Here is a 26,201-nt window from a genome sequence, read left to right on the forward strand (position 1 = left end):
ACCCTTTGTATAAGGTTCGAAATGGTTAATTAAGGTAAGAGTAAACTGATGACCCTGTAGTCATTTGGCCAGCTATTGAAAGGAAAAAACTTGAATCTATTCCCCAATAATACAGCCAATCCCATCTCCCTCCAAACTTAACGTGCTTGTTTCCCATCGTAGGGCTTTCTATCCATAGATTTAAGTCATTACCAAACAACTAATTTGTTCAGAACTTCGTTGAATACTTCTGTAGGTAACGCGGAGCACACCTGGCTTAACATTATAACGCAATCTATCAGGCGAACCGCCTAAGTCAACAACTATTGGCTTGGGTGACTGGTCCTCGCCTGAGCTAATAGCTGCCGACTTGGATGTGATATGCAACTTTTCTTTGCTGCGACATTTCAACACCAACAACTGTTTGACCTATTTGCCAACTGTTTAACCACACGCCTGTCACCCGTAGCTCCTCTGCTTGGCCTTCAACATTTTGCCCCCACATTTCTCTCCAAATTTGATATACATAGCTTCCCGTAAAGTCGACCGTTGAGGTTCACTTTGGTTATGAAGTTTTTTTTGACATTTTGTTACTGATTTATTCGGTGAATATTTTGGTTGTTGCATTGTCGGATGATTGGTTACTTTAAAGTACCCCAGAGAAGCCCAATGATAGGCAACAATGAAGGCACGACAACGGAAGGGCCGAATCATCATAGACGGATAAAATTTTATATGATTTCGAGAGAATCTATTATTTATCTTCAATCGAAAGATAAAACATTTTTGTTTTTCCACCTGCTTAATAAAAATTTTAATAAATTTTATTTGCAAATTTAATATATAAGTGAAAAAAAAAACACGTTTAACAATTAAAAAGTGGAAATTTGTCGTGTTCTCCAAAATAAATGCCAAGACGATGACAGAAAAAACCCAATCAGTATTGCTCGTCTCGTAATTTAATTTCATATTTATATAATCATGGCCAGGTCTCTTCTGTAACTTGCTGGACTTGAATGGGCTCCTTCTTGTAAAGTATAATCTGTAAAGTGGCCAGTCAGTCGGCTTCATCTTTTACCCGGAAAACAGAAAAAAAAAAGGTTTTTTTGAACACAGATTATGAATTGTTAATTTGTGTATCGAGATGATGTTAACCCAACGCAAGCCATTGAAAAAGGTGACAGTTCAATTATGATCTATATAAAAATTGATATTTGTTGAGAACATTTTAATTTTTTTTTTTTTTTTATAAATATTCCTATTTGGTGGAATTTTGGGAGGCCCCATCGATTGCATTGTCATCTTTGATCGACGCAGCATTGTTTGTAACAGGAAGTTCATATTGTTGATGATCGTCTTTCTCAACTGTGAATGCTGCATCTTGTGACTCTGAGCTTGCAAGATCTTTTCTTTTGCCCCACACGTAAGTGTAAAGTCCCACTGTTATCACAATGGCTCCAATTACGCTGAAATTATACAATAATACTACTTAGAATCTAATTATTTTAATGATACACATTTGTTTTCTGATAATAATATTGTTACCTTCCCAGATGCAGTTGCTCAGCTAAAAATACGACCCCTAAAGCTGCAGTGACCACCATGGCTAAAGGGCTGAAAGCCGCTATAAAAACTGGCCCTTGGTCTTTGTTCACCACACCTTGCACATAATACCCAATTCCAGAGCTCAGCAATCCCTTCATTTCATGTTAAAATCCATTCATGAAACTATGCGTACACAGTTTTGAATACCCAAACGAGTATACAGATGATGTGTTCTGATATGTTTGAGTGATTTTAAATTAAAGATAAAGTAATATCTAATTACTCACTGAGTAAGCAATGGCAAGAAGCCTGGAGTCCCAGCCTACTTTCCAGACATTCATGTCTGCATGTTCCATCGCAAATGTCAAAAGAGCGCCTTCCACCGCTCCCATTAAGCATACTAAAGCTGTAAGAGTCAGCTCCGCTGGATACTTCTTTATTGTGATTGACTGAGAAGAAGAACCTTACTCATTAATATATATGTTGACACTTGATTTCATAAGAGTGTTTTTTGAGAATCTCTTGCTCACTTGCACTATGAAGAAGCCTGAATAGCTGCAACAACCGATTAGGAGCATTATGGTTCCGAGGATCCAATGTTTGCCTGCAGCTGATTCATTGCTAGCTCTGTGGTGGCTTCTTTGTTTGGTGATGATGGGACCTTTGTATAATGTCATCACCATGGCCCCTATGATTGTTATGATAGTTCCAATCACCTTGCCTAGATTTTGCGGTTTCTTAATATTAACTCTTTCTAGCCTGCTCATCAACAAATCAATATTCTCTAGACTCCACTGATAAATTATCAATAAAACTATGAACACTTGATATCTAATTAGGTATTCAAAAGATATATTATCATATGATTGAATGATTTTGAATTAAAGATAAAGGTAACACCCAATAACGCATTTTCTGGATACCCCATTAGATAATCTAACCTGGGTGCTCATAATATTTCTTATAAATTAATGTATATAGTTCATGTCACTTATGGTTCTCATAGTAGTATTTTCTCTTGTTACTGACATAATAATCTTGGAAGATCAATGCTATATTTACACACATTTGTGGGCATACAGGATATTACCTATTTATTCAATTGTGTACTCAAAAGTGTGTGTTAACTCTTGTTGATTTCTTATGCGTTAAGAATGTTGCTGAGGATCTAAATGAATGATAATGAAAAATGAAAATAATTCAAAACTGGGATTTAGTTACCTGAGAAGAATCGCCATGATAAAGGTGAATGCAGGAGCAAGATTGACAGTTGCAGATGCAAATGTTGCAGAGGTGTACTCCATTCCCATATAGTATAGATTCTGGTCAATCACTGGCCTGTTCATAATCAAACATCACCAAGATTAATTCATTTATCGATTTACATCAATACCCATTTGAAAATGTGATTAAAATTATAAACAAGTTGTTGAGAGCGTTACTCGAGTAATCCAAGCAGCATTATTTGAAGGAAGATAGGGAGAGTCATCTTTGGCCTTCTTCCCCTACATAAAGAGCCACACAAATTATCATCGACATGCAGCCAATCTTAACATTCAAATTGAGCCAAAAAGAAGGATATTAAAGCAGGAAACAAGAACAAAATGGTGAACAAAATTAAACCTTTCGAGGACAAGAGCGAAGGGTGCAATAACAAGTGTAGCAAGTATATGGCGATACACAGCGAACACATAGTGACTCAGTCCATGTTTCAAAGAAACCGCGACGATTACAAACATCCCTGCATAGCCACACTGAATGGCCACCTCCAACACATATGATCTCACTTTTTTAATCTTCTGAAAGCTATTTGATATCATCGTGCTCCCCCTTTGATCTCCCACCTTTCTCTCTCAAGCTTCACAATGGCTGTCAGTGATGATATATACAAAATTCCTGACAAACTGATGAATCGGAATGTAACATAAAGGGCAACAGCCCATTGCATCACAAAAGTCGAATTCACAATGAAACACCTTTTTAAAACCTTGGACAGTGATGATATATCAAAATCAATTTTATTTTTCTTCTATATAATTTAGTCGCTCTTCCATTATATTATTTCATTTTCATCTCTTTTTAATTTCTTTTTTGAATTGGTTTATATTACAAAATTACTTTTTATTTCAAAATACAGTGATTTACACGAATATAAAATCCTGTGAGATTTTGATGATCCTCTGAAAAAAGTGAACCTTTAATGTCTCAAGGGCACACAGAATGGAGCATTAATTTATGAAAGATATTGCCATATTAAATTTAGATTTTGAAAATAATTCTAATCTATCTCATTTTTGGACTGTTTTACGAATAAATTATTTATAGTTATGTCCTCGGGGCCAGGTTGTGATTCCATGGCCTGTGGGGTGCTCCACCCGTAATCATGTGAATTGTGTTAGAGGCTTTAGGTTTGACTAAAAGTGACAGTGAATCAGTGAGATGAGTTAAAACCCGTATTTGATAGACTTTTGTGTTGAGTTGGCTTGACCAAATATCAAGCGTGGGGCACAACTAGAGCCTTCGAGATATGCACCCATAGGTCCTTAATGAGCCCATCCACGAAATGAATTTTTGTAATTGTTTTGATCTATTGCATTCACATGACATATTGGAAAACTTAGTTCATAAAAAAAAAGGTTAATAAAAAATTTTAAAAAAATTAGCCGCTACAATATCAAATAGTATCGGGTCAGCTCAAGGTACAACCTAGGTTTCTTCTTATTGGGCCTTTGCAAATTAGGCCTAAATAATGTCTGTGTCAGGTTGTGAGCCAACCTGACCCATTTAACAATATCCCAGGTGGACCTTGATATCCCATGACCAATCTCTCTCACTCTGACAGAAGCTGGGAGTATTTAAATAATCTGTACAAATAATGATATATTAATTTCTAATTATTTAATTATATAAAAATATATTAATATATACATATAAAATTATATATATAGTATTAGTCTTAAATAAATAATTTCTCTCAAGTAATACTAACAGAGAAGTATTTCGACACCACACGTCCAATTTAGATTCCTCTGTACCCCAAAAAACAGAATCAAATAAAAAAAAAAAAAGAGAGAAAGAGAAGGTCATTGGACAATTTTTGAAGTGGTCTAGGTCGGATAAATTATATTCAAAAGCTGGGTGATTGAAGAACAGTGCACTAATTTGTTCCACTCTAAAGCATAATATATATTATATACTTAATTTCAGCATGAGGAGACAACGTCCAACGACTAAAGATGGTGCTTTCATCTTTGGATTCCAACGAGAAATCCGGTTGGCGGAATCCCATCTTATGCCAAACGGGAAACATTAGAAAGATATGTTAAGTAAATGCTTGGGAGGATAAGCATTTCCTATTAAGTAACAGTTTTCTCCACTTTCTTGCTTAGTTTCTCTAAATTATTAGGCGAATATATAGATGTGGTTAGGAATAATCTGACCAGACAGCGATTTCGACAAGCAACTTATCTTTGCTCGCTTACTCATCATAGGACATTGTTGGCCACGCAATAATATATTGTCAATCTTCTCTACATTAGTTATATTTCCCTAAGGTCGTATTCCAGTTAAATAATATTTGTGGAAAGAATATATTATATAGTAAACTATAGAGATTGTCATCGAATTGATAATTGAATTTCAACATAAAGTAAAACTGATAGAGTAATATAATTTTTAGAGAAAATATTTGAATTTAAACCTATATCATAATTGTGAAACCTTGATTTACTTGTATAATAATTGTAGATTTGGTTACTGTACTATAAGTTTACTAATCCAACTAATACAGGTGGGGTTCCTGATTAAAAAAGAAAAAAGAGGATTGATATATTCATATTACATGCCATGGAGAGCTTATCTTGATTACTAGCTAATTATTTAGTTCTTTAGTCATGTGTTCACATGCCCTCTGTGATTGTTCTTTTGGAGAAACTACGCTAATAAACTACTTTATGCCATTTCACATCAAATTTAAAACAAGGAAAAGTCACATCTCCCTTAATAAAGAAGAAGTTTGGAATTTAATTCCATGCAAAAATTAATTCGAGAATTAAAAAAAAAAAAAAAAAGCTGTTATCAAGCAGATTGGTATGTATTTGCATGATTGAAAATTAAATTAACATCAGATATGTAACCTTCATATCCATCCAATGTGTAATTCGGCTCCAATTAATAGTTATAAAGTTCTGGGCTAAAATTGCAGAGGAGCCTTTAAGCAAAGGAAGGCTATTACATACATCTTATGTCAGCTTTTTAGCAGTGGAATTATGGAAAGTATTATGCTGATCCAGCTCTGTGCTCATTGTTAATAGTGGTATTCACCATTTTAGTTTTATCACTTGCAGTAACTGGTAGCTGTTGGGCATCATCATTTGCAGGTAATGAACCTGAATAATCCTTGCTTTTACCCCACACAACAGAGTAGAGGCCTATTGCAATTATAATCCCTCCAATAACACTGAGAAAAAGAACACCCAAAATCGCCATTAACTTAAATCTTTCTTAATCTTGAATGATATTTTTTTACTCTCACATAATGTTGAATGGAGTACCTGCCGAGGTGAAGTTTTTCGGATAGAATAATGGAGCCTAGAATAGCCACAATGATCATGCATAAAGGGTTGAAGGCTGTGACGAAAACTGGGCCTTTTGTCCTCAAAACAAGCCCTTGCACATAGTATGTGATGCCCGAACTAACTATTCCCTGTGGTTTAATTAATTAATGTAAAAAATTAACCAGTTGTTAATCTTAATCATCGTTTAGCATTTAAATATTGTAGTGTTTGGTGGTTAATTACTGTATAAAGGGCAGCCAAAAGCCTGGAGTTCCAGCCCACTGCCCATCCACTGGCGCGACGCTCTACAGCAAGCGCTATTGCTGCACTCTGCAAGGTGCCTGATAAGCATATCAAGGAGGATAGAGAGAGCTGTGCTCCGTACTTTTTTATGGTGATCGACTGAAATATGTGAATTAAATTTAATTTAGATACACAATAAAAAAAATTAGCATGAGCAAGAGAATAATTAACGAGCCATTAATGTTTTGTCTTTATAAGTTTTTTTTTTTAAATTTTAATAACAGAAAAAATTCTATCATTATTTGTCGTTATATCTTCCCGTGAAAAGAATTATGGGAATGAGAACATTTCTCCCCTTCAAAAAGTTATGAAATTGAGAAGCATATATGTGAAATGTGAAGGCTTACTTGAAGAACGTAAAAACAGGACCAAGCGACGCAGCCAAGAAGGATTAAAAGAGTCCCAGCGACCCAGTGTTTATCTGCAGACTCACTGCTGCTGCTTTCATGGTGGCTTTCTGTGTGCGACCATGGCATATTGAGCACAGGGCCTTTGTAAAGTGTCATCAATAAAGCTCCCCCAAGAGTGACTAGGGTCCCCAGCACCTTAGCTTGGCTGTGTATTTCCTTGATGTTTATTTGCTCTAATCTGGGCTCATAATAATTTTTTCAAATGTTAGCAAATAAAGATAATCAAATAATTATGAAAGGTGACTTCATTCAAGCACTGAATCTAGATTATTTCTCTGATTAAATAAATGAAAGTAATTTGCAGTCCAGTTGATTGTTCTGGTGCATAAAGTGGCTTTAAAATTTCCACAAGCATTGAATTCTGGTATATGATTCTTACCGAAAAATGACAGCAATGACAAAAGTGACAGACGGAACTGCATTCATAATAGCAGATGTATAAGATGCCGATGTCCATTCCATCCCCAAGTACGTGAAGCCTTGATCTACGATTGGCCTGTTAATATATAAAGTAATTATTAAGCATAAGTCTGAATTCCCTTTGGCTTATGCATATATATGTGGGTTTGAAAGCATACTCCAAAAATCCCAGCGTCATTATTTGTAGGAAGATTGAAATTGTCATCTTCGGCCTTGTTTTCCTGCACCAAAGAAATTGGAAAGGAAACAGAAAGGACAAGGGTTAAATTCATATCAATAACAAGCTTTGATTAATATTTGTAAGTATAGACAGAAAAAACTTGAACACATGCTTTTTTATACATTAAGTCTTGCTTTTCGTCACTCAAACTATCTTTAGGGGTTTCATTTACTTCATTAATTAATATTTAGTTTCTTAATCACTGTAAAGGGTTTTTTTACATTAATTACAACAAGAAATATCAATACAGAAAGGTAGAGATTTTAAACAAAAGGAGAGTTAAAGCAAAAAAGACCTTTCAAGAATCAGTGCAAAAGGTGCAAGGACAAGAGCAGCAATGGCATTTCGATAGACGATGAGGACATAACGGTTCATCCCATGGTTGAGAGTCGCCATGCTAATTATGTACATCCCAGCTGACCCGAATTGCAAAAACACCATAAGAAAATAAGGTGTCAACTTATCGAAATTCGCCATGCTTAAAGCCATATCTGTTGAAGAGAAGTTTCTCTATCTATTTGTGATTGAAAGAAAGATGCAATGAATAGATGAAGTGGCTACTCTCTTCTTATATATACATATCAAAAGTAACAACCTTTCAAAATATTATGGCTAGCTTCTGTCTTCAATCAATCTTCTTATGATTCCGATCAAGTGCGTATGTTTTCTTAATTATGTAATTATTGTCCCTGCGATTATATAAATATTCTTTTGATTAGTGCAAGAAGAGTGGAACACATCAGTGTTTTCAGTCCAAATCTATATTATTTTTTTAAGTGGATTGGACCCCAATTAATCAGGCTCTTAATGCAAGTAATTAACTCAATATCTATACAGTTTCCGTGAGCTTAACAAATATGAGCAAGACTATGTATATATATTTTTTAGTAAATAATTAGGTACACAAATAATTTATTAATATGTAATTAAGTATTACTTTATTTTTAATTCAAAATTACTCAATCATCTGTGTAATCAATTGTATACTTAAAAATATACACACAGTTTTATTAAACAAATATTTATCTTTCTATCATTCCTTTTATATGAAGTTTTTATTTTTATATGTTAAAAATACAACATCCCAGATATAATAAAATGCTGATGGTATATTATCTCTAGAAATATAATATAGACAACTTAACATGTCACTATGTTAAGTGGAAACTATATATTTGCATGATGAAAAATCAGATACTTAGTAATGAAACCTGGTTGTAAATTTATATGTTTACTTTTTTTACAATGAAAAACCTCACTTAAGTCGAACTATCTTTTTGAAACTGAATCAATCACATAAAATAAAACAAACCTCAGATTCAATGACAGACTCCACAATCATTGAACCAAGTAAATTAAAATTTTAATTTTAATATGTTGTTAAATAAGACTTTAATTTATATTTTCTTATATATAAATTTTCTCTTTTTCCACTTAAGCTATCCCACGCGATTATAAATTTATATGTCACACATTGTTTAATTTGTATAAAGCAACCTAATCCTATATAATATTATGATTATTTTTTTTATGTTTTTCTTAGTCAAGAAAAGTAAAATACTATATTATAAACTATTATGTGGAGAATTTTATTAGGTGAAGTGCATTGTGAGATAAGCCCAAAATGCTTAATGCCTTAATCCATTGTTTTGCTTCCAAAGTCGAGTTTTGATGGCCATCCTATTCACGCATACCAAAATAATGATCCACACATTCTTATTTCATAAATTTATTTAAAACAACCTAATACCAAATATTTTGCTTTAATTACTTTACTCATAGTGATTCCATTCCAATTCTAGGTAAAGATGACAGCTTGGTTCATAAAATAGGGTTTTATCCCTCATTAAACAAAAAGAAAATTTTTGATAAAATTACAGATGAGAACAAAGATGACTAAAATTCTTATAGTTGAAGATGAGATAAATTTACTCTTAACTTGTCACCTATATATTCTCTGGATAATTTTATATTAAATTATTATTTTAACATTTGAATTATTATAAATATATTAACATCTAATAAATATTTTATTATTATTTTAATAGGAATGGGACAGGGAAAGTATAGAAAATTTTCCACAATGAGAGAATAGAAATTCCTCATTATTCCTATATTGGGGATTGGACGGAGACAGAAAAAGATTTCCCTTGCTGGGATGAACTAGGACAACCATCTCTAATTCCAGATTACACTTGGTATCCATAAAGTAATTTAAAACTGAGAACATAAAGTTTGTAATATCTTGGAAATGAAGATACGTGGTTAAATGAATATGATCAACGTGGAACATACTAAAAATGCAAGCAAAATAGATAAGAAAGAAAAAAGAAATATTGGATGAAAAAGACTCCCGCCCCCAGATAATGAGATGCGTCAGTGATTCCAACTTCTAAGATTTTATAATTCAATGGTTAATAGTAGAATATTTGCGTGTAGTTGCTTCCCATTCAGATTGCACGATAAAGTGGATAGAAATAATTAAGAAAAAGAAAAACATGGACTAAGAATTTGCGTGCTATAAGCAAATTCTTAACGCCAACCCATTGCCATTTACGCAGAATATATCTAGGAATTCTTGGAAGGGCAATGGCTAATGAACATATGAAATAAACAAAGTCCAATGTGATATTCAACTCACCAGGTCCTAGAAGATAGATCTCCATGATAAAACTACTAATTTTGCTTCTTGATATGTATGCTAATAAAAAAGAGTAGTACTATGTGAATAACTTTATGTACAAACAATGATGCGTTATTATGTGATTGAATAATTGAAAATTAAAGATAAAATAATATTCAATCATATAATGACACATCGTTATTTGTATAGAAGTTTTATTGAATAAAAAAATAAAGAGTATAATTAAGAAGACCGAAATATTTGGCTCATGTGGAAAATCTAGAGAATTTTTTTATATTTGAGTAATTTTTTAAGTTATACAATGTTTCAAAATCGGATTGGTAGTTGAATAGGTTATCTTACTAGTTTGTAGTTCAACCAATTTAATTAACTGATTCAAATTATTATGTATATTCTAAATAGTATCAAACATTTATCACAATTTTTTAAATATAAAACATATAAAATTCATTAGAAGTAATTTGTATAATTATCAATAAAAACCAAGTATATTTATTTTGTTGGCATATAAATTTTAATTTAGTAAAATATAAGAACTCAAAAAAAAGCAAAAAATGATTTCAAATATCTTAATTAAACAATTAACACTTCATTACATAGATTAAAAAAATAAATTATAAATTTTGTCATTAATTCTGTGATACCCCTAGGCGAATCCCACATCGACAAAGCACGGGAGAGATGCTGGGTCTGTGTGTGCTCTGTCTATGGATCTCACATTGGTTAGTGGTGGGAGAATTGGATTGGTTAAATAGCTTGTGAGCTCCTTAATTGTTAAGACGCGTTTTGGGTTGCAAAGTCCAGAAGCAAACCTATGATGGACTGTGTGTCCAAAGTGGACAATATCTTAACAGTGGGCCGGGCTATTGGACCTGGGGTGTTACAAATGGTATCAGAGCTCAAGGATAGGATTCTGTAGACTTTTAAGAAAAGATACTTTAGATTTTAATTAGTTTCGTAGAAGTTCCTCTTTTTTTTTTTTTTCTAATCTCTAGACTATCATGGTATAATGCTTTATAGGAGAGAGATATGGTACGCACTGATAGAGATAGAAACCCAAGGGCAAATGCATCAACCTCTGGGCTAAGAAATGATGATAGAGAACCAACCTTACGTGAGATTGCTGAGGAAGGTAACCCTATGATACGCATGATGGCTAGGATTGTGGAACAACAAAATATGTTGATCACAGAATTGACACATCGTGGAAGTACTCCAAGGACTGAGGAGCAAGAACGTCCTACCAATGAGGGACCTATCTTTGTGTTGGAGAGATTTAAAAAGCTTGGACCTCCATCTTTTCAAGGGACAACAAATCCTTTGAAGGCTGAGTCATGGCTGAAGCAAATTGAAAAGATTTTCACAGTTATTGGGTGCGACCATACCAGCACTAATGCATCGGATCCCATCAGAACTCCAAAGTGAAGTGTGCTTGGGCGAGAACAGTACTAGGATAATATGTGATACCCCTAGGCGAATCCCACATCGACAAAGCACGGGAGAGATGCTGGGTCTGTGTGTGCTCTGTCTTTGGATCCCACATTGGTTAGTGGTGGGAGAATTGAATTGGTTAAATAGCCTGTGAGCTCCTTAACTGTTAAGACGTGTTTTGGGTTGCAAAGCCCAGAAGCAAACCCATGATGGACTGTGTGTCCAAAGTGGACAATATCTTAACAGTGGGTCGGGCTATTGGACCTGAGGTGTTACAAATGGTATCAGAGCAACTCTGCGTGTCCTCTTGATCGATGGTGGGGCAAACCTCAGCGACGACGCTGAGTCCCGTAAGGGGGGGTGTATGTGATACCCCTAGGCGAATCCCACATCGACAAAGCACGGGAGAGATGCTGGGTCTGTGTGTGCTCTGTCTTTGGATCCCACATTGGTTAGTGGTGGGAGAATTGAATTGGTTAAATAGCCTGTGAGCTCCTTAACTGTTAAGACGCGTTTTGGGTTGCAAAGCCCAGAAGCAAACCCATGATGGACTGTGTGTCCAAAGTGGACAATATCTTAACAGTGGGCCGGGTTATTAGACCTGGGGTGTTACAAAATAATTTATGTGATACCCCTAGGCGAATCTCACATCGACAAAGCACGGGAGAGATGCTGGGTTTGTGTGTGCTCTGTCTATGGATCCCACATTGGTTAGTGGTGGGAGAATTGGATTGGTTAAATAGCTTGTGAGCTCCTTAACTGTTAAGACGCGTTTTGGGTTGCAAAGCCCAGAAGCAAACCCATGATGGACTGTGTGTCCAAAGTGGACAATATCTTAACAGTGGGCCGGGCTATTGGACCTAGGGTGTTAATTGTGGTATCAGAGCTCAAGGATAGGATTCCGTAGACTTTTAAGAAAAGATACTTTAGATTTTAATTAGTTTCGTAGAAGTTCCTCTTTTTTTTTTTTTTTTCTAATCTCTAGATTATCATGGTATAATGCTTTATAGGAGAGAGATATGGTACGCACTGATAGAGATAGAAACCCAAGGGCAAATGCATCAACCTTTGGGCTAAGAAATGATGATAGAGAACCAACCTTACGTGAGATTGCTGAGGAAGGTAACCCTATGATACGCATGATGGCTAGGATTGTGGAACAGCAAATATGTTGATCACAGAATTGACACATCGTGGATGTACTCCAAGGACTGAGGAGCAAGAACGTCCTACCAATGAGGGACCTATCTTTGTGTTGGAGAGATTTAAAAAGCTTGGACCTCCACCTTTTCAAGGGACAACAGATCCTTTGAAGGCTGAGTCATGGCTGAAGCAAATTGAAAAGATTTTCACAGTTATTGGGTGCGACCATACCAGCACTAATGCACCGGATCCCATCAGAACTCCAAAGTGAAGTGTGCTTGGGCGAGAGTAGTACTAGGATAATATGTGATACCCCTAGGTGAATCCCACATCGACAAAGCACGGGAGAGATGCTAGGTCTGTGTGTGCTCTGTCTTTGAATCTCACATTGGTTAGTGGTGGGAAAATTGAATTGGTTAAATAGCCTGTGAGCTCCTTAACTGTTAAGACGCGTTTTGGGTTGCAAAGCCCAGAAACAAACCCATGATGGACTGTGTGTCCAAAGTGGACAATATCTTAACAGTGGGCCGGGCTATTGGACCTGAGGTGTTACAAATGGTATCAGAGTAACTCCGCGTGTCCTCTTGATCGATGGTGGGGTAAACCTCAGCGAGGACGCTGAGTCCCGTAAGGGGGGGTGTATGTGATACCCCTAGGCGAATCCCACATCGACAAAGCACGGGAGAGATGCTGGGTCTGTGTGTGCTCTATCTTTGGATCCCACATTGGTTAGTGGTGGGAGAATTGAATTGGTTAAATAGCTTGTGAGCTCCTTAACTGTTAAGACGCGTTTTGGGTTGCAAAGCCCAGAAGCAAACCCATGATGGACTGTGTGTCCAAAGTGGACAATATCTTAACAGTGGGCCGGGTTATTAGACCTGGGGTGTTACAAATTCAATTAAAATCTTATAAATTTAAACTTTTTTTAATTTTAATAAGATAAAAATTGTAAAGTGTAATGTAATTTTATTAGTTTAAATAGTTTTTTTAGTTCAACAGATTATCGGATTTGTATGAATTTTAAACCGGTCAATATACACATCAACTGAACCAGATTACAAACTGGTTTATGGTTCAACCGATTGAATCAGCCAATTCGGTTTAATTTTAAAAACACTAGTTTTAGATCATCTAGATCACTGGATTAGGATTGATGTGACAATCATCTTTATTACTTATTAGTTCTATGTTATTAATCAAAACGTCAATGGTATTTAATCTCATTATTATTATTTTGGTGAGAAATCTGTGTCTTTGATTCAACGGTGCCCGTGGATTCGATTCAAGTGTATTTTGATTGTCTATTTGTCTGCAAATTGATAAATCAAATGGTTGAATCATCAATCTACTTCCTCCAACTTTCGTTAACCCATTTTATTATATTAATTATCCAAACCATTATTAAGGAAAAGGACTATTTCCCACCCAACTTTTAGGTCCATCTCAAATCTATACCCACGAGAGATGAAAAACCCCTATTCTCACCTATGACCAAACTGTCGTCTAAATTTTCAGTTATGGACAGGGGTAAAATCGTCATTTTATCTATAAACTTTAAAATTTCACTATTTTCCCTCTCTAAGTTTTAAAAACTAACACCTTAGCTCATCCTCAAAGTTTAAAAAGTTTAGATTTCACCCTTAGGGTTTGCTTCCTTCTCCGACCACTATCGACAGTCGACGTATTCCATCGATCTTTCATCTTCGACTACAAAGGACGACCCTTCGTCACCCAGATCTGGACGATGAAGTGTCATCTAGATCTGAAAGAATAGACGAAGGACAACGTTTTGTCATCCTTCATCGTTCATCTGGATGATGCGACGAGTGACGAAGGATGATGAAGCATTGTCTTTCGTCATCTGGGTGGAGCAACAAAGAGGTCTCTCTCCATCACACGGTGGTGTGATGAAGAGATCTTTGTCTCTTTGTCGCATCATACGACAAGGAGATGAAGATCTCTTCATCACACCACTGCCGTCACACCAGGAGAAGGAGGAGACCAGAGATGACGTTGGAAGATGTAGTTGAAGAATGAGGCTGAAACTGCTATTTTTGAAAGATATAGGGGACGACTAAGTTTTAAAAAATGTGGAAACCTTAGGTTTGGGGGTGAAAATATTACTTTTCAAAGTTTAAAACTTTAAGTAAAGGTGAAATGTTAGTTTCTAAAACCTGGGGGGGCAGAGAACAATAAACTTTATAACTTTTTAATATAAACAGTAAAATAACTATTTTACCCCTCTCTTTATCAGAAAAGATTAACAAAAGTTTGTCTATAGATGAGAATAAAGGTTTTTCATCTCTCGTGGGTGTAGGTTTGAGAATGGTCTAAAAGTTGGGTTGGAAATAGTCCTTTACCCCATCATTACAATAATCTACTTACCACACCACTTTACATTAATTGTATTAATAGGCCCTAAAATTTTAACAAATAAATGTTCAAGAGATATAATTAAATACAGACTGAACTAATATACTATCTCTCATAAACCAACCTCTTTGCATCGGTTGATTCATTAACTTAGAGATTTTATCATCTGACATTTTAATATTGGATAAGAGGTGATCTTCAAGTAGAAAAAAAAAATCTTTTTAATTGCTGTTTATCCCGAAGTTAATTATTACTATCATATGTTGTAGGGTAGGATCGATATGTATTCATCGCTCTCCATTTAGAAATTATCCTAATGAGCAACATCTATGACTAAAAACTTATAAAAAAAATAAAACCAAGGGTTAAGAGTAAAGAAATCTCTCTTAATTAATCAAATATGAGATACAATTTATAGTTGCGTTCACAGGAATAAAAAATAACCGATCATGTAAAAGGTATAAATTAAAATCTTTCATGGAGCTATTTATGTTTATGTTTTGACTAATCTCATTCAAGTTGTTATCCTGCTGCGAGGCAAGACAATTGGCAACCAAACAAAGGGTTTATTTTTTAGTTTAGATTTTTTCTTGCATTATCAGAAGTCCTTTGGGATTTCTTACGTATAAGTAAAGAATCCATTTTAATTCTTTAATGGGTATTCATGACAAATTTATTTCGGCCTTTTACAATTATAAATCAAAGCCGGGAAGGTCTTATCTCTTAAATAAAGTAGAAAGGAGCCAAATAAAAAGAAGGAAAACTTCCTTTTTATTGTTATTTGTATTACGTACTTTCAGAATTATTGAACAGATGATCGTGATTATAATAAAATTATATTTATATATATATAAAATTTAAATATAAAGATAATATATTATTATATAATTAGATAATTTTAAATTAAAAATAAAATAACACTCAATCATATGATAATATATTATCTGTATACTTAATTTATATATAAAAAATGTATATATATAATATAACTCTTGTGATTAATGGGTGTTGCTCCTTTACTTTTTTTTTTTCTTTGAACATAATAAAAACAAAAATATATAAAGGCCATATAAAAAATAAAAATTTCCCACCCAAGGGTTTGTGCTAACCGACTTCTCACCCGTTAATTATAGAAAATCCAAATGCCCATCCTTAAGCCAACTTTGTTAATGCCTTCCATTAGTGAAAAGGGCAATTTAGTCATTTGCGTGGGTTTGTTTTAAACAAAATAAATTAAAAAATTCATTTATATAAATGAAAATATACAAAGGAATTAATGCGGGCAACTGAGCGTTAAACGCTATCTATGTAAAGTGTTGACACGTGGAGCTTTTGAAAAACGAAAGTCATTGTTTTCTTCGTCTTGGTAAGTAACGCGTCAATTTTTTGGAAAACCGTGGCGTGGCATCACATATTTTGGACACATGTCGTGCTATATGAAAAGCGAACAAAGAAAAAAGAAAATCAGCAACTCATGCATTGGCTTGCATGTCATTGCAATAAATGCACCATAATTCAAATGTAATCAACACTCAATTTTTTTTGCAGAAGATCAACGACAATGGATTTGTTTAGGATGAAGCAACCAATATATGAACAATGTGTGGAGGGTGGATAAGTAATTTCACCTTTACTTGCAAAAATCTGAGTTTTAAAAAAGGTTTTTTCTTTCATTTGCGAATGAATCAGCATGCAACAAGTGTCCAAAAAATTTTCAAACGTGATATGAACAAAATAATCGAAGTCTCTTTAGTTTCTTCTCTTGTTTGGCCTTTGTTCTAAGTGAAAATCCTCTTAAAATCGAGTGTAAGTTGAGTGTGATAATCAGCAAACTATTGACGACGATGACTATTGTTGTTCCGACGATTTGAAATGTGAGTGTAGTGTTTGTAACCTAAAATGATGACAACGTAAGGGATTCTATTCTACTAGTTCTACCCATGTCAATAAGGACAACATAACAGATTTTGATGGTGGTCTTTGCAGCAAACAACGAGGAAACGTATATATACTAAGGGGTTGAAGAGTTTTTATGCAGTTGAGGTATATTCACTCAAAGTATTGGCTTAGTGTTAGGTGTTTTTTATGTTTGATGGTTTTTTGACGAAGTTTTTTTCTGTTTGAACTATTATTGTGTTGATGGTTTATGATGTTGAGGTTTACGGTTAAGCTTGGTGTTTTTATATAATATTTTTAAGGTTATTGTATGGTAAGTATGTTTTAGGGTTTTTCACGTTCTACATGGTACTATTAGTTTAATGTTTTATTTTTCCTCTTAATCGTGCTTGAATGTGTAGTGTTTGTGTAGATGCTTTGGTGTTAGATTATGTTTGTTGAGGTTGCTGTATATAGCCTGTTTATATCGTTATTGTATATTATTGATGTATATTGGTGTTGTTTGAGCAGTATATTATTGTATTAAGATACTATGTATATAATGTGTATTGTTGTTAACAATATTATTGTTGTTGTTTGAATAGTGTATTGTTGTATTAAAATATTGTTGTTGTATATACTACTAATGATAAATCATTGAATGCTTATTGCTCAATTGTGTGGATGCTTACCTAAATAATTACTTACATTGTATGCTTACTTGATGATCAATTAGTTACTAATTGGTTTCTTAAATGTCTACATGACCACTAGGTTACTTAAATGCTTACTGCTTCAATGAGTTACTGTTTGGTTACTGAAAGGTTGTACTTACACTGGATGCTTATATGCATATTCAAGTTGAATGATCAATTAGTTAATGCTTACAGGATACTTAAACGTTGTACTTACATTGTACACTTACATGCATTACATGATGAATTGGTTGCTGAGTTGTTTACATGGAAGTATTGTGTGTTTGCATGCTTATATAATGTTTACAATATCTAACTATGTTGACGGTAATCATGTGTACATAATGTACACATGGTTACAGTTAGCAAGTGTACATCCCCACCCATATGCATACTGTTAACTTTTTGTTTGTCCTTTTAACTGTGCTTGGATAACTTTGTTGATGTCTACATGATGCTTACTATTTGTATAGTAGCTTAACCATGCTTAGATGATTACTATGATTGCATGCTAACTTCATTGATGCTTATTGCTTGCATGCTTACATTATGTACATAATCTCATGCATGAGTTATGCCATTTCACATCAAATTTAGAACCAGGAAAGGTCACATCTCTCTTAATAAAGAAGTTTGGAATTCAATTCCATGCAAAAATTAATTTGAGATTTAAAAAAAAAAAAAAGTTGTGCTCATGCAGATTGGTATGTATTTGTATGATTGATAATTATATTAACATCAGATATGTAACCTTAATATCCATCCAATGTGTAATTTGGCTCCAATTAATAGTTATAAAGTTCTGGGCTAAAATTGCAAAGGAGCCTCCAGGCAAAGGAAGGCTATTACATACATCTTATATCAGCTTTTTAGCAGTGGAATTAATGGAAAGTATTATGCTGATCCAGCTATGTGCTCATCGTTAATAGTGGCAGTCACCATTTTAGTTTTGTCACTTGCAGTAATTCGTCGCTCTTCGGCGTCATCTTTTGCAGGTGATGAACCTGAATAATCCTGGCTTTTACCCCACACAACAGAGTAGAGGCCTATTGCAATTATAATCCCTCCAATAACACTGAGGATAAAGGAATAACAAAAGTTGCCATTAACATGAATCTACTTTAATCACTACAAAATAAAGCAATAATAGAGGAAAATAAAGTATCCGCTTGTTAAAGTATTATTTTTATGATTTTAGTAACTAGTTATTTATATATTTTTTTAAAAAAATAAATTTATTATTTTAACAAAAAGAAAATAATTATTAAAAATCTATTTCTCACCATTAAAATATTTTAACAGTAAGAAAAATTTCATTATCATTAGTCGTTATAATTTTTCTTATTAAAAATATTTTCATCGTTAATATTTTTAATGAGAGTAGTTATAATGACATGTGATAATGAGACTTTTTTTGCCGTCAAAACTTTTTAATAATGAGAAATAAACTTTTAACAACAATTTTTTTTATTAAAAATATAGGTTTATCTAATTTTAATGAGTTTAAATAATTAATTATTAAAATCATAAAAATAATACTTATAATGATCAAATATTTATTTGTTCATTATTTTTCTTTCACTATTGTCAATTTCTTATTTTTTCAGTGAATCACGAATAATATTTTTTTCACTCTTAGATAATGTTGAACGGAGTACCTGCCGAGGTGAAGTTTTTCTGATAGAATTATGGAGCCCAGAATAGCCACAATGATCATGCATAAAGGGTTGAAGGCTGTGACGAAAACTGGGCCTTTTGTCCTCAAAACAAGCCCTTGCACATAGTACGTGATGCCCGAACTAACTATTCCCTGTGGTTTAAATTTAATTAATTAATGCAACAAATTAACTAGTTGTTAATCTTAATCATTGTTTAGCATTTAAATATTGTAGTGTTTGGTGGTTAATTACTGTATAAAGGGGAGCTAAGAGCCTGGAGTCCCAGCCCACTGCCCATCCACTGGCGCGCCGCTCTACAGCAAGCGCTATTGCTGCACTTTGCAAGGTCCCTGATAAGCATATCAAGGAGGATAAAGAGAATTCTGCTGGGTACTTTTTTATGGTGATCGACTGAAACATGTGAAATTCAATTTAATTAAGATACACAATAAAAAAACTAACATTAACAAAAGAATAATTATTGAACAGATAATATTCTCATTAAGTATTTTTTTAATGATTTTAAGGATTGATTATCTTCCGTACTTAAAAAGTTTTAACGGCAGAATAAAAAAAATTTTCTCTGTCATTTATCGATATATCTTCCCCTCAACAGTATTATAGATGGGAATAAAAACATCTCCAAAGAGTTATGAAATTGAGCGGCATGTATGTGAAATGTGAAGACTTACTTGAAGAACGTAAAAACAGGACCAGGCGACGCAGCCAAGAAGGATTACAAGAGTCCCAGCGACCCAGTGTTTATCTGAAGACTCACTGCTGCTGCTTTCATGGTGGCTTTCTGTGTGCGACCATGGCATATTAAGAACAGGGCCTTTGTAAAGTGTCATCAATAAAGCTCCTCCAAGAGTAAGTAGGGTCCCCAATACCTTAGCTTGACTGTATATTTCCTTGATGTTTATGATCTCTAATCTGGGTTCGTAGTAATTCATTGAAATATTAGCAAATCAAGATTATCGTAAAATTAGTATGTCACTTCCGGGTATGGAAGGTGACTTCATTGAAGCACTGAATCTAGATTACTTCTCTGATTGTACAAATGAAAGTTATTTGCTGCCTGATTATTCTACTGAATAAAGTGGCTTTAAAATTTCCACCTTTTCCACAAGCATTGAATTCTGGTATATGATGCTTACCGAAAAATGACAGAAATCACAAAAGTGACTGAGGGAACTGCATTCATAATAGCAGATGTATAAGATGCCGATGTCCATTTCATCCCCAAGTACGAGAAGCCTTGATCTACGATTGGCCTGTTAATATATGAAGTAATTATTAAGCATGAGTCTAATTTCCCTTTGGCTGTTGTGAGATATTGTGCATGTATGTTTGTGGGTTTGAAAGCATACTCCAAAAATCCCAGTGTCATTATTTGTAGGAAGATTGAAATCGTCATCTTTGGCCTTGTTTTCCTGCACCAAAGAAATTGGAAAGGAAACAGAAAGGATAAGGGTTAAATTCATATAAGTAACAAGATTTTGATTAATATGAAAAATTTAAATACATGTTCTCTTGTACATAGAGTCTCGTCTTCCGCCACTCTTGTTAAGGCTTTATTTACTTCATTTATATATAGTATCTTAATCACTGTAATGGGTTATTTTACATTAATTATAGCAAGAAATATCAATACAGAAAGGTAGAGATTTTAAACAAAAGGAGAGTTAAAACAAAAAAAACCTTTCAAGAATCAGTGCAAAAGGTGCAAGGACAAGAGCAGCAATGGCATTTCGATAGACGATGAGGACATAACGGTTCATGCCATGGTTGAGAGTCGCCGTGCTAATTATGTACATCCCAGCTGACCCGAATTGCAAAAACACCATAAGAAAATAGGGTTTCAACTTATCGAAATTCGCCATGCTTAAAGCCATGTTTAATCAAGAGAAGTTTTTTCTATCTATTTGTGATTGAAAGAAAGATGAAATGAATAAATGAAGTGGCTACTCTCTTCTTATATATACCCATCAAATATTCTGTTATCAATCAATCTTCTTCTTCTGATTCCGATCGAGTGCGTATGCTTTATTAATTATGTAATTAATTGTCCCTGAGATTATATAAATATTCTTTTGATTAGTGCAAAAAAAAAAGTGGAACACATCAGTGTTTTCAGTCCAAATCCTTTTTTCTTTTTCGCAGTCGATTGGGACCCGATTAATCAGGCTCTTAATGCAAGTAATTAACTCAATGTCTATACAGTTTCTGTGAGCTTAACAAATATGAGCTAAGTGATGTATATACATTTTTTAGTAAACAATTACGTATATAAATAACGTGTTAACATTTAATTGAATGTTATTTTATTTTTAATTTAAAATTATTTAATCATATAATGATACATCATTTGTATAACTAATTATATACTAAAAAATGGATCACATAGTTTAATTAAACATCTATTTATCTTTTGATCCTTTTTTATATGTGAAGTTTTTATTTAAAATGTTAAAAATACAACATCCTAGATATAATAAAATGCTTATAGTATATTATCTCTGGAAATATAATATAGACAATTTAATGTGTCAATATGTTAAGTGGAAACTATATATTTGCGATACATATGCATGATGAATAATCAAGTACTTTTCTCCTTCTCCCAGGCAGTAATGAAACCTGGTTATAAGTTAATTTTTTTTTTTTTTACGACAAACCACTCAAATCAGATCATTCATTTATGGTCAAACCAATTATACTGAGCAAAACAAACCTTTAAGTCTAATGACTAATCTCACCATCATTGAAATAAGTAAATTAAAAATTTAATCTTAATATATCTGTAGAGGATACATGAACTTATGTTTTTTAATATATGAATCTTTTTTTTTTTCACTTAAACTATCTCTTTTAGAGATTATAAATTTATATGTTATACAATGTTGAATTTGTATAAAGCAACCTAATCCTATGTAGTATTATGATTTTTTTTTTAATGTTTTTCTTGGTCAAGAAAAGTAAAATAATATATTATAAACTATTACGCGTAGAATTTTATTAGGTGAAGTGCATTGTGAGATGAGCCCAAAATGAGAAAGAGGGGCAGAGTGCTTAATGCCTTAATCCATTGTTCTGTTTTCCAAAGGGGAGTTTTGATGGCCATCCTACTCGGTCATACTAAAATAATGACCCACACATTCTTATTTCATAAGTTTATTTAAAACAACCTAATATTTGGTTTATAGCAACCAAATTTTTTGCTCTAATTGCTTTGCATAAAAGTGATTACATTCCAATTCCACGTAGAGAAGATAGTTCACCTCGTGAAATTGGATTTTTGATGTATCTCTTCCTGAATAAAAATAAAATTCTTGATAAAGTTGGAGATGAGAATGAAGATGACTAAAATCCCTATAATTAAGGATAAGATAAATATATTCCTGACCAGTTCCTTACATATTTCTAAATACTTACGTATCAAATTATCATTAAAAATTTTAAATTATTATAAATATATTTTGACATCTAATAAATATTTCAAATTTTTTCTAATAAAGACGGGGAAGGAAAAGTGTAAAGAATTTTTCCAATAGTTATGGAGAAACAAATGGGAGAGAAAATTTTCCTATAAGAAAGAGGATAAAATTTCTTATCATCCTATATTTTGGACAAGATAGAGACAGAAAAGTTTTTTACAAGATGGACAAAAATGGCCATCTCTAATTCCAGATTACACTTAGTATCGGTAAAGTAATTTAAAACTGAGAAATAAAGTTCCTAATATATGTAGGTTTAATGAATATGATCAACATTTAACATACTAAAAATTCAAGCAAAATATATAAGAAAGAAAAAAGAAATATTTGATGATAAAGATTCCCGCCCCCAGATATTGGGATGTGTCAGTGGCTCCAATTTTTATGATTTTAGAATTCAATGGCTTCAATTAGAAAATTTGCGTGTAGTTGCTTCCTTTTCAATTGCACGTGAAAGTGGATGGGAATAATTATGAATAAGGTTGGGTTTAAATCAAATTTATTCAAATTCGTATTCGAATTCGAATTCTATATACTTAAAAAAACAAGCTTGAGAGCTCAACTCGGCTTGTAAGCCAAGGCAGCCTGTTAGCAAGCAAAAATATTTTAAGCTTGTGCGCCAGATAAAGATCAAACCTATGCCCTTCTACTTAAAAACCAAACACTCCATCCACTGAGCCACAGGCACTCTCGCCCTGTCTTTTTGGTCTTTCTTAGGTCTTAAAGCTTCCTTGGCAGCTTCTTTGGTCTTTTCCAGATAAACTAGTTGGCGTTCCATGAATGAGACAAAAATCTGATAACTTTTTGCAGGAATGTCTTGTAGCTTTCTAAATTATTTAGCTCAAGTTCAGTTGATACTTAGAAATAGTTAGATAGCCACTTGTCATTATGACTTGATTTGATCCAAGCTGTTTCAGTGTATGAGTTAGGTTTATTTAAAAAAACGAATGCTTGAGTTAATTAAAATATTTGAATTTAAACTTATGCAAATTAAATTTAAAATTAAATTATTTTCAAACTGAAATTGAGTTTTAACTCCCTGATCTTGAACTAATTTTTTAATCTCCAAATAAACTAATTTTTTAATTTCAAACTAAATCTTTCACAGACTCTTTTTGGACCATATCAATTAGTAGATACAAAATTTAGTGGAAAATTTGAATATGAATAAAACAAGTCATGAGATTTTATAAATAAATTTATTTTGATGACTTAGAAGTCAAAAGACAATATTCTTTTTTCTGATATTTCTTAATGTACTTTTTAAAGAATATTATTCATCTTTATTGGTTGTATTTAATAGAATTGAAGTTTGTTATTTATATAATATTATTGTTATTTTGTTACATACTGATTTTTTTAGTTCTTAAAAATTTATTTTCTTAATAGAATTAAGTAACTTTGTGCTTAATATTCTGAATGATAAGGAATTTCATACTTTTTGTTGTTTCTTTTTTTTGTCTTTTTTGCTTAATAAATTTTGATTGAAATAATGATATTTATGTAATTCAATTTTATTAAATGAGTTATTATAGTTCAATTTAGTTCTAGATTATTGAAAAAAAGACAGAAGCACATGGGTTTTAAACAGGTTCATTTGAGCTCATGAAGCTTAGCTCGTGATTAGACTCATTGAGCCTACTCAAGCCAAGCTTGCGATCAGCTCAATTTGTGAGCGAATCAAATTTGAGAATTGAATTTTGTGACTCATCAAGCCCAAACTCAAGTTCGGACTTATTTCAATAGTAATTGAACCGAGTTCAAATTTGATTGAACTCAAACTCGGTTTGACTCAAATCCAACCTTGGTTATGAAAGCAACTTCTCATTGATTATTCCATGAAATTATATAAAAGTTGAGCTTTTTGTCAGTGATTAGTCAATATCAAAATCTTATAAACCTCTACTGTTTATCGGAAAATTTTAGAATTTCTTCTTTCATTTTTTGTCGTGACAGAAAAAAGAATTGATTCTTTTCATATAAATATTTATGTTCGTAGAATAAGAACATTGTTAGTTTTACTTATTTATCAAATTAAGAACAGGGAAAATGTTGAAACTGGTTTTTTTTTTTTTTTTAAAAGAATCAACCAAAGCTAATCTGATATGTTGTTGATGCTCTGTATTTATGAAAAAATCCATGATATTCTTTTATTGATTAAACAGATATATGCAAATTCTTGATGCCAACCCATTGTCGTTTACGCAGAATATATTTAGGAATTATAGGAAAGGCAATGGCTAAAGAAATAAACAAATTCCAATATGATAACCCATCAGGATAACGTAATAGTTTAAGATCAAACTCTTAATTTATTTGTTTATAGAGTCAACATTAAATCTAAGATTTAACCTGCTTAACATAAATAATCTTATTCTAAGTAAACAGTTTAATTTGGGTGAGATTCCTCGTATAAAAAACAAAAGAAAAGTTCAATCTGATATTGAATTTACCAGATTCTCGGAGATAAATCTCCATGATAGAAATACTAATTCTGCTTCTTTATATGTATGCTAATAAAAAAAAAAAAAAAAAAGAGTATGGTTAAGAAAACCGAAATATCTGGCTCACGTGAAAATCAAGAGAATTTTTATATATTTGAGTATCTTTTTTTCAGTTTTAGATTACCTTGATCACTGGATGAGGATTGATATCACAACAGTCTTTATTAATTATTAGCTCTATGTTGTTCATATGGCCAAAAGACTTATTCACACTCAAGGTATAGTGCAAATCTATACTCATATCTATTAATTTTTGAAAACTCAAATATCTACTTGTTTATTAAATTGCATTGTTACTGTCATGGGTAAAATCATTATTTAACAAAAATATTTAAAAAAACTAAAAATTTATCATATCTCCTTTCAGGTTTAAAAATCTAACAAATTCCTTCTATCCAAAATTTGAAAAATAAACATTTCCCCTTTAGGTTTTTTCAACCATGCTATCGAGCAGTCAAAGATGATAACAATCGTGTTCTCTCTCCCTCCTAACTTCTCTATCAATGCCTTTCCATTCCCGGCCATACCCAATTAATGAATCATCATCTTTGTCAAGATTGAGAAAGGAGTCTTCGTTGGTCGATGATGACCGAGGATAAACCAAGATGCAGAGAGAAGTTGAGATAGAGAGAGAACTTGGTTGTCGTTGTCTCCAACCATTAGTAGTGGTAGTTGGAAAAACTTTAGGAAAAAATATTCATTTTTGAAACTTTGGATAAAGGGAATTTATTAGATTTTTAAGCCTAGGAGGTGGGGAGGAATGTGATAAATTTTTTAGTTTGTTTTAAATATTTTTGTTAAATAATAACTTTACTGTTGACATAAGGACAAAACTTTCAATTTATATTAAAACTTTCAATTAGATATAAGGACAAAATTATTATTTTAATAATATTATTAAAAAATATAATTTATTATATTTTCCCTCTAAATTTTTAAAAAACTAAT

The 26,201-nt window shown here is 32.8% G+C and overlaps 3 protein-coding genes and 1 long non-coding RNA gene across 7 annotated transcripts; 1 reads left to right on the forward strand and 3 right to left on the reverse strand.

Moving 5' to 3' along the window:
- Positions 1-1,237: 1,237 nt before the first annotated feature.
- LOC123202897 (WAT1-related protein At1g21890-like) lies at positions 1,238-3,344 on the reverse strand. Its single transcript, XM_044619048.1, has 7 exons — positions 3,148-3,344; positions 2,967-3,029; positions 2,746-2,862; positions 2,055-2,283; positions 1,812-1,973; positions 1,525-1,676; positions 1,238-1,445 (listed from the first exon to the last, which is right to left on the reverse strand). The coding sequence occupies exons 1-7, from the start codon at positions 3,342-3,344 to the stop codon at positions 1,238-1,240; spliced, it is 1,128 nt and encodes a 375-aa protein (XP_044474983.1).
- A 2,252-nt stretch (positions 3,345-5,596) lies between these two features.
- Positions 5,597-7,932, reverse strand: LOC123203678 (WAT1-related protein At4g08290-like). Its single transcript, XM_044620124.1, has 7 exons — positions 7,729-7,932; positions 7,372-7,434; positions 7,173-7,289; positions 6,731-6,971; positions 6,324-6,482; positions 6,078-6,229; positions 5,597-5,983 (listed from the first exon to the last, which is right to left on the reverse strand). The coding sequence occupies exons 1-7, from the start codon at positions 7,920-7,922 to the stop codon at positions 5,803-5,805; spliced, it is 1,107 nt and encodes a 368-aa protein (XP_044476059.1). The 5' UTR covers positions 7,923-7,932; the 3' UTR covers positions 5,597-5,802.
- Positions 7,933-16,511: 8,579 nt separating this feature from the next.
- On the forward strand, positions 16,512-20,381 carry LOC123202995. 4 transcript variants are annotated; one of them, XR_006499109.1, is made up of 4 exons: positions 16,512-17,067; positions 19,234-19,377; positions 19,487-19,655; positions 19,964-20,381. It is a non-coding gene; the product is annotated as an uncharacterized LOC123202995 (long non-coding RNA). The 4 variants fall into 4 exon arrangements; XR_006499107.1 differs by having other exon boundaries at positions 16,513-17,067; positions 19,869-20,381; XR_006499108.1 differs by having other exon boundaries at positions 16,513-17,067; positions 19,487-19,642; positions 19,869-20,381.
- LOC123202994 (WAT1-related protein At4g08290-like) lies at positions 18,322-21,197 on the reverse strand. The gene is made up of 7 exons (XM_044619150.1): positions 20,954-21,197; positions 20,623-20,685; positions 20,410-20,526; positions 19,945-20,185; positions 19,505-19,663; positions 19,253-19,404; positions 18,322-18,669 (listed from the first exon to the last, which is right to left on the reverse strand). The coding sequence occupies exons 1-7, from the start codon at positions 21,145-21,147 to the stop codon at positions 18,489-18,491; spliced, it is 1,107 nt and encodes a 368-aa protein (XP_044475085.1). The 5' UTR covers positions 21,148-21,197; the 3' UTR covers positions 18,322-18,488.
- Positions 21,198-26,201: the final 5,004 nt, after the last annotated feature.

The sequence above is a fragment of the Mangifera indica genome, chromosome 19 (assembly GCF_011075055.1).
Source record: "Mangifera indica cultivar Alphonso chromosome 19, CATAS_Mindica_2.1, whole genome shotgun sequence".
In the NCBI taxonomy this organism is placed as follows: Eukaryota; Viridiplantae; Streptophyta; class Magnoliopsida; order Sapindales; family Anacardiaceae; genus Mangifera; species Mangifera indica.

Bases quoted from the DNA above. Each gene is read 5' to 3' on its own strand.
- LOC123203678 (XM_044620124.1), bottom strand. From the start codon at position 7,922: ATGGCTTTAAGCATGGCGAATTTCGATAAGTTGACACCTTATTTTCTT. The intron at 6,972-7,172 runs GTAAGAATCATA...TTATGAGCCCAG, and splicing joins GTCATTGCTGTCATTTTTCG to ATTAGAGCAAATAAACATCA. The intron at 6,230-6,323 runs GTAATTAACCAC...ATTAAACCACAG, and splicing joins TTTTGGCTGCCCTTTATACA to GGAATAGTTAGTTCGGGCAT.
- LOC123202994 (XM_044619150.1), bottom strand. From the start codon at position 21,147: ATGGCTTTAAGCATGGCGAATTTCGATAAGTTGAAACCCTATTTTCTT. The intron at 20,686-20,953 runs GTTTTTTTTGTT...TCTTTGGTGCAG, and splicing joins TTTGCACTGATTCTTGAAAG to GAAAACAAGGCCAAAGATGA. The intron at 19,664-19,944 runs GTAAGTCTTCAC...CACATGTTTCAG, and splicing joins CCTGTTTTTACGTTCTTCAA to TCGATCACCATAAAAAAGTA.
- LOC123202897 (XM_044619048.1), bottom strand. From the start codon at position 3,344: ATGATATCAAATAGCTTTCAGAAGATTAAAAAAGTGAGATCATATGTG. The intron at 3,030-3,147 runs GTTTAATTTTGT...CTCTTTATGTAG, and splicing joins TTCGCTCTTGTCCTCGAAAG to GGGAAGAAGGCCAAAGATGA. The intron at 1,974-2,054 runs GTGAGCAAGAGA...TCTTCTTCTCAG, and splicing joins CAGGCTTCTTCATAGTGCAA to TCAATCACAATAAAGAAGTA.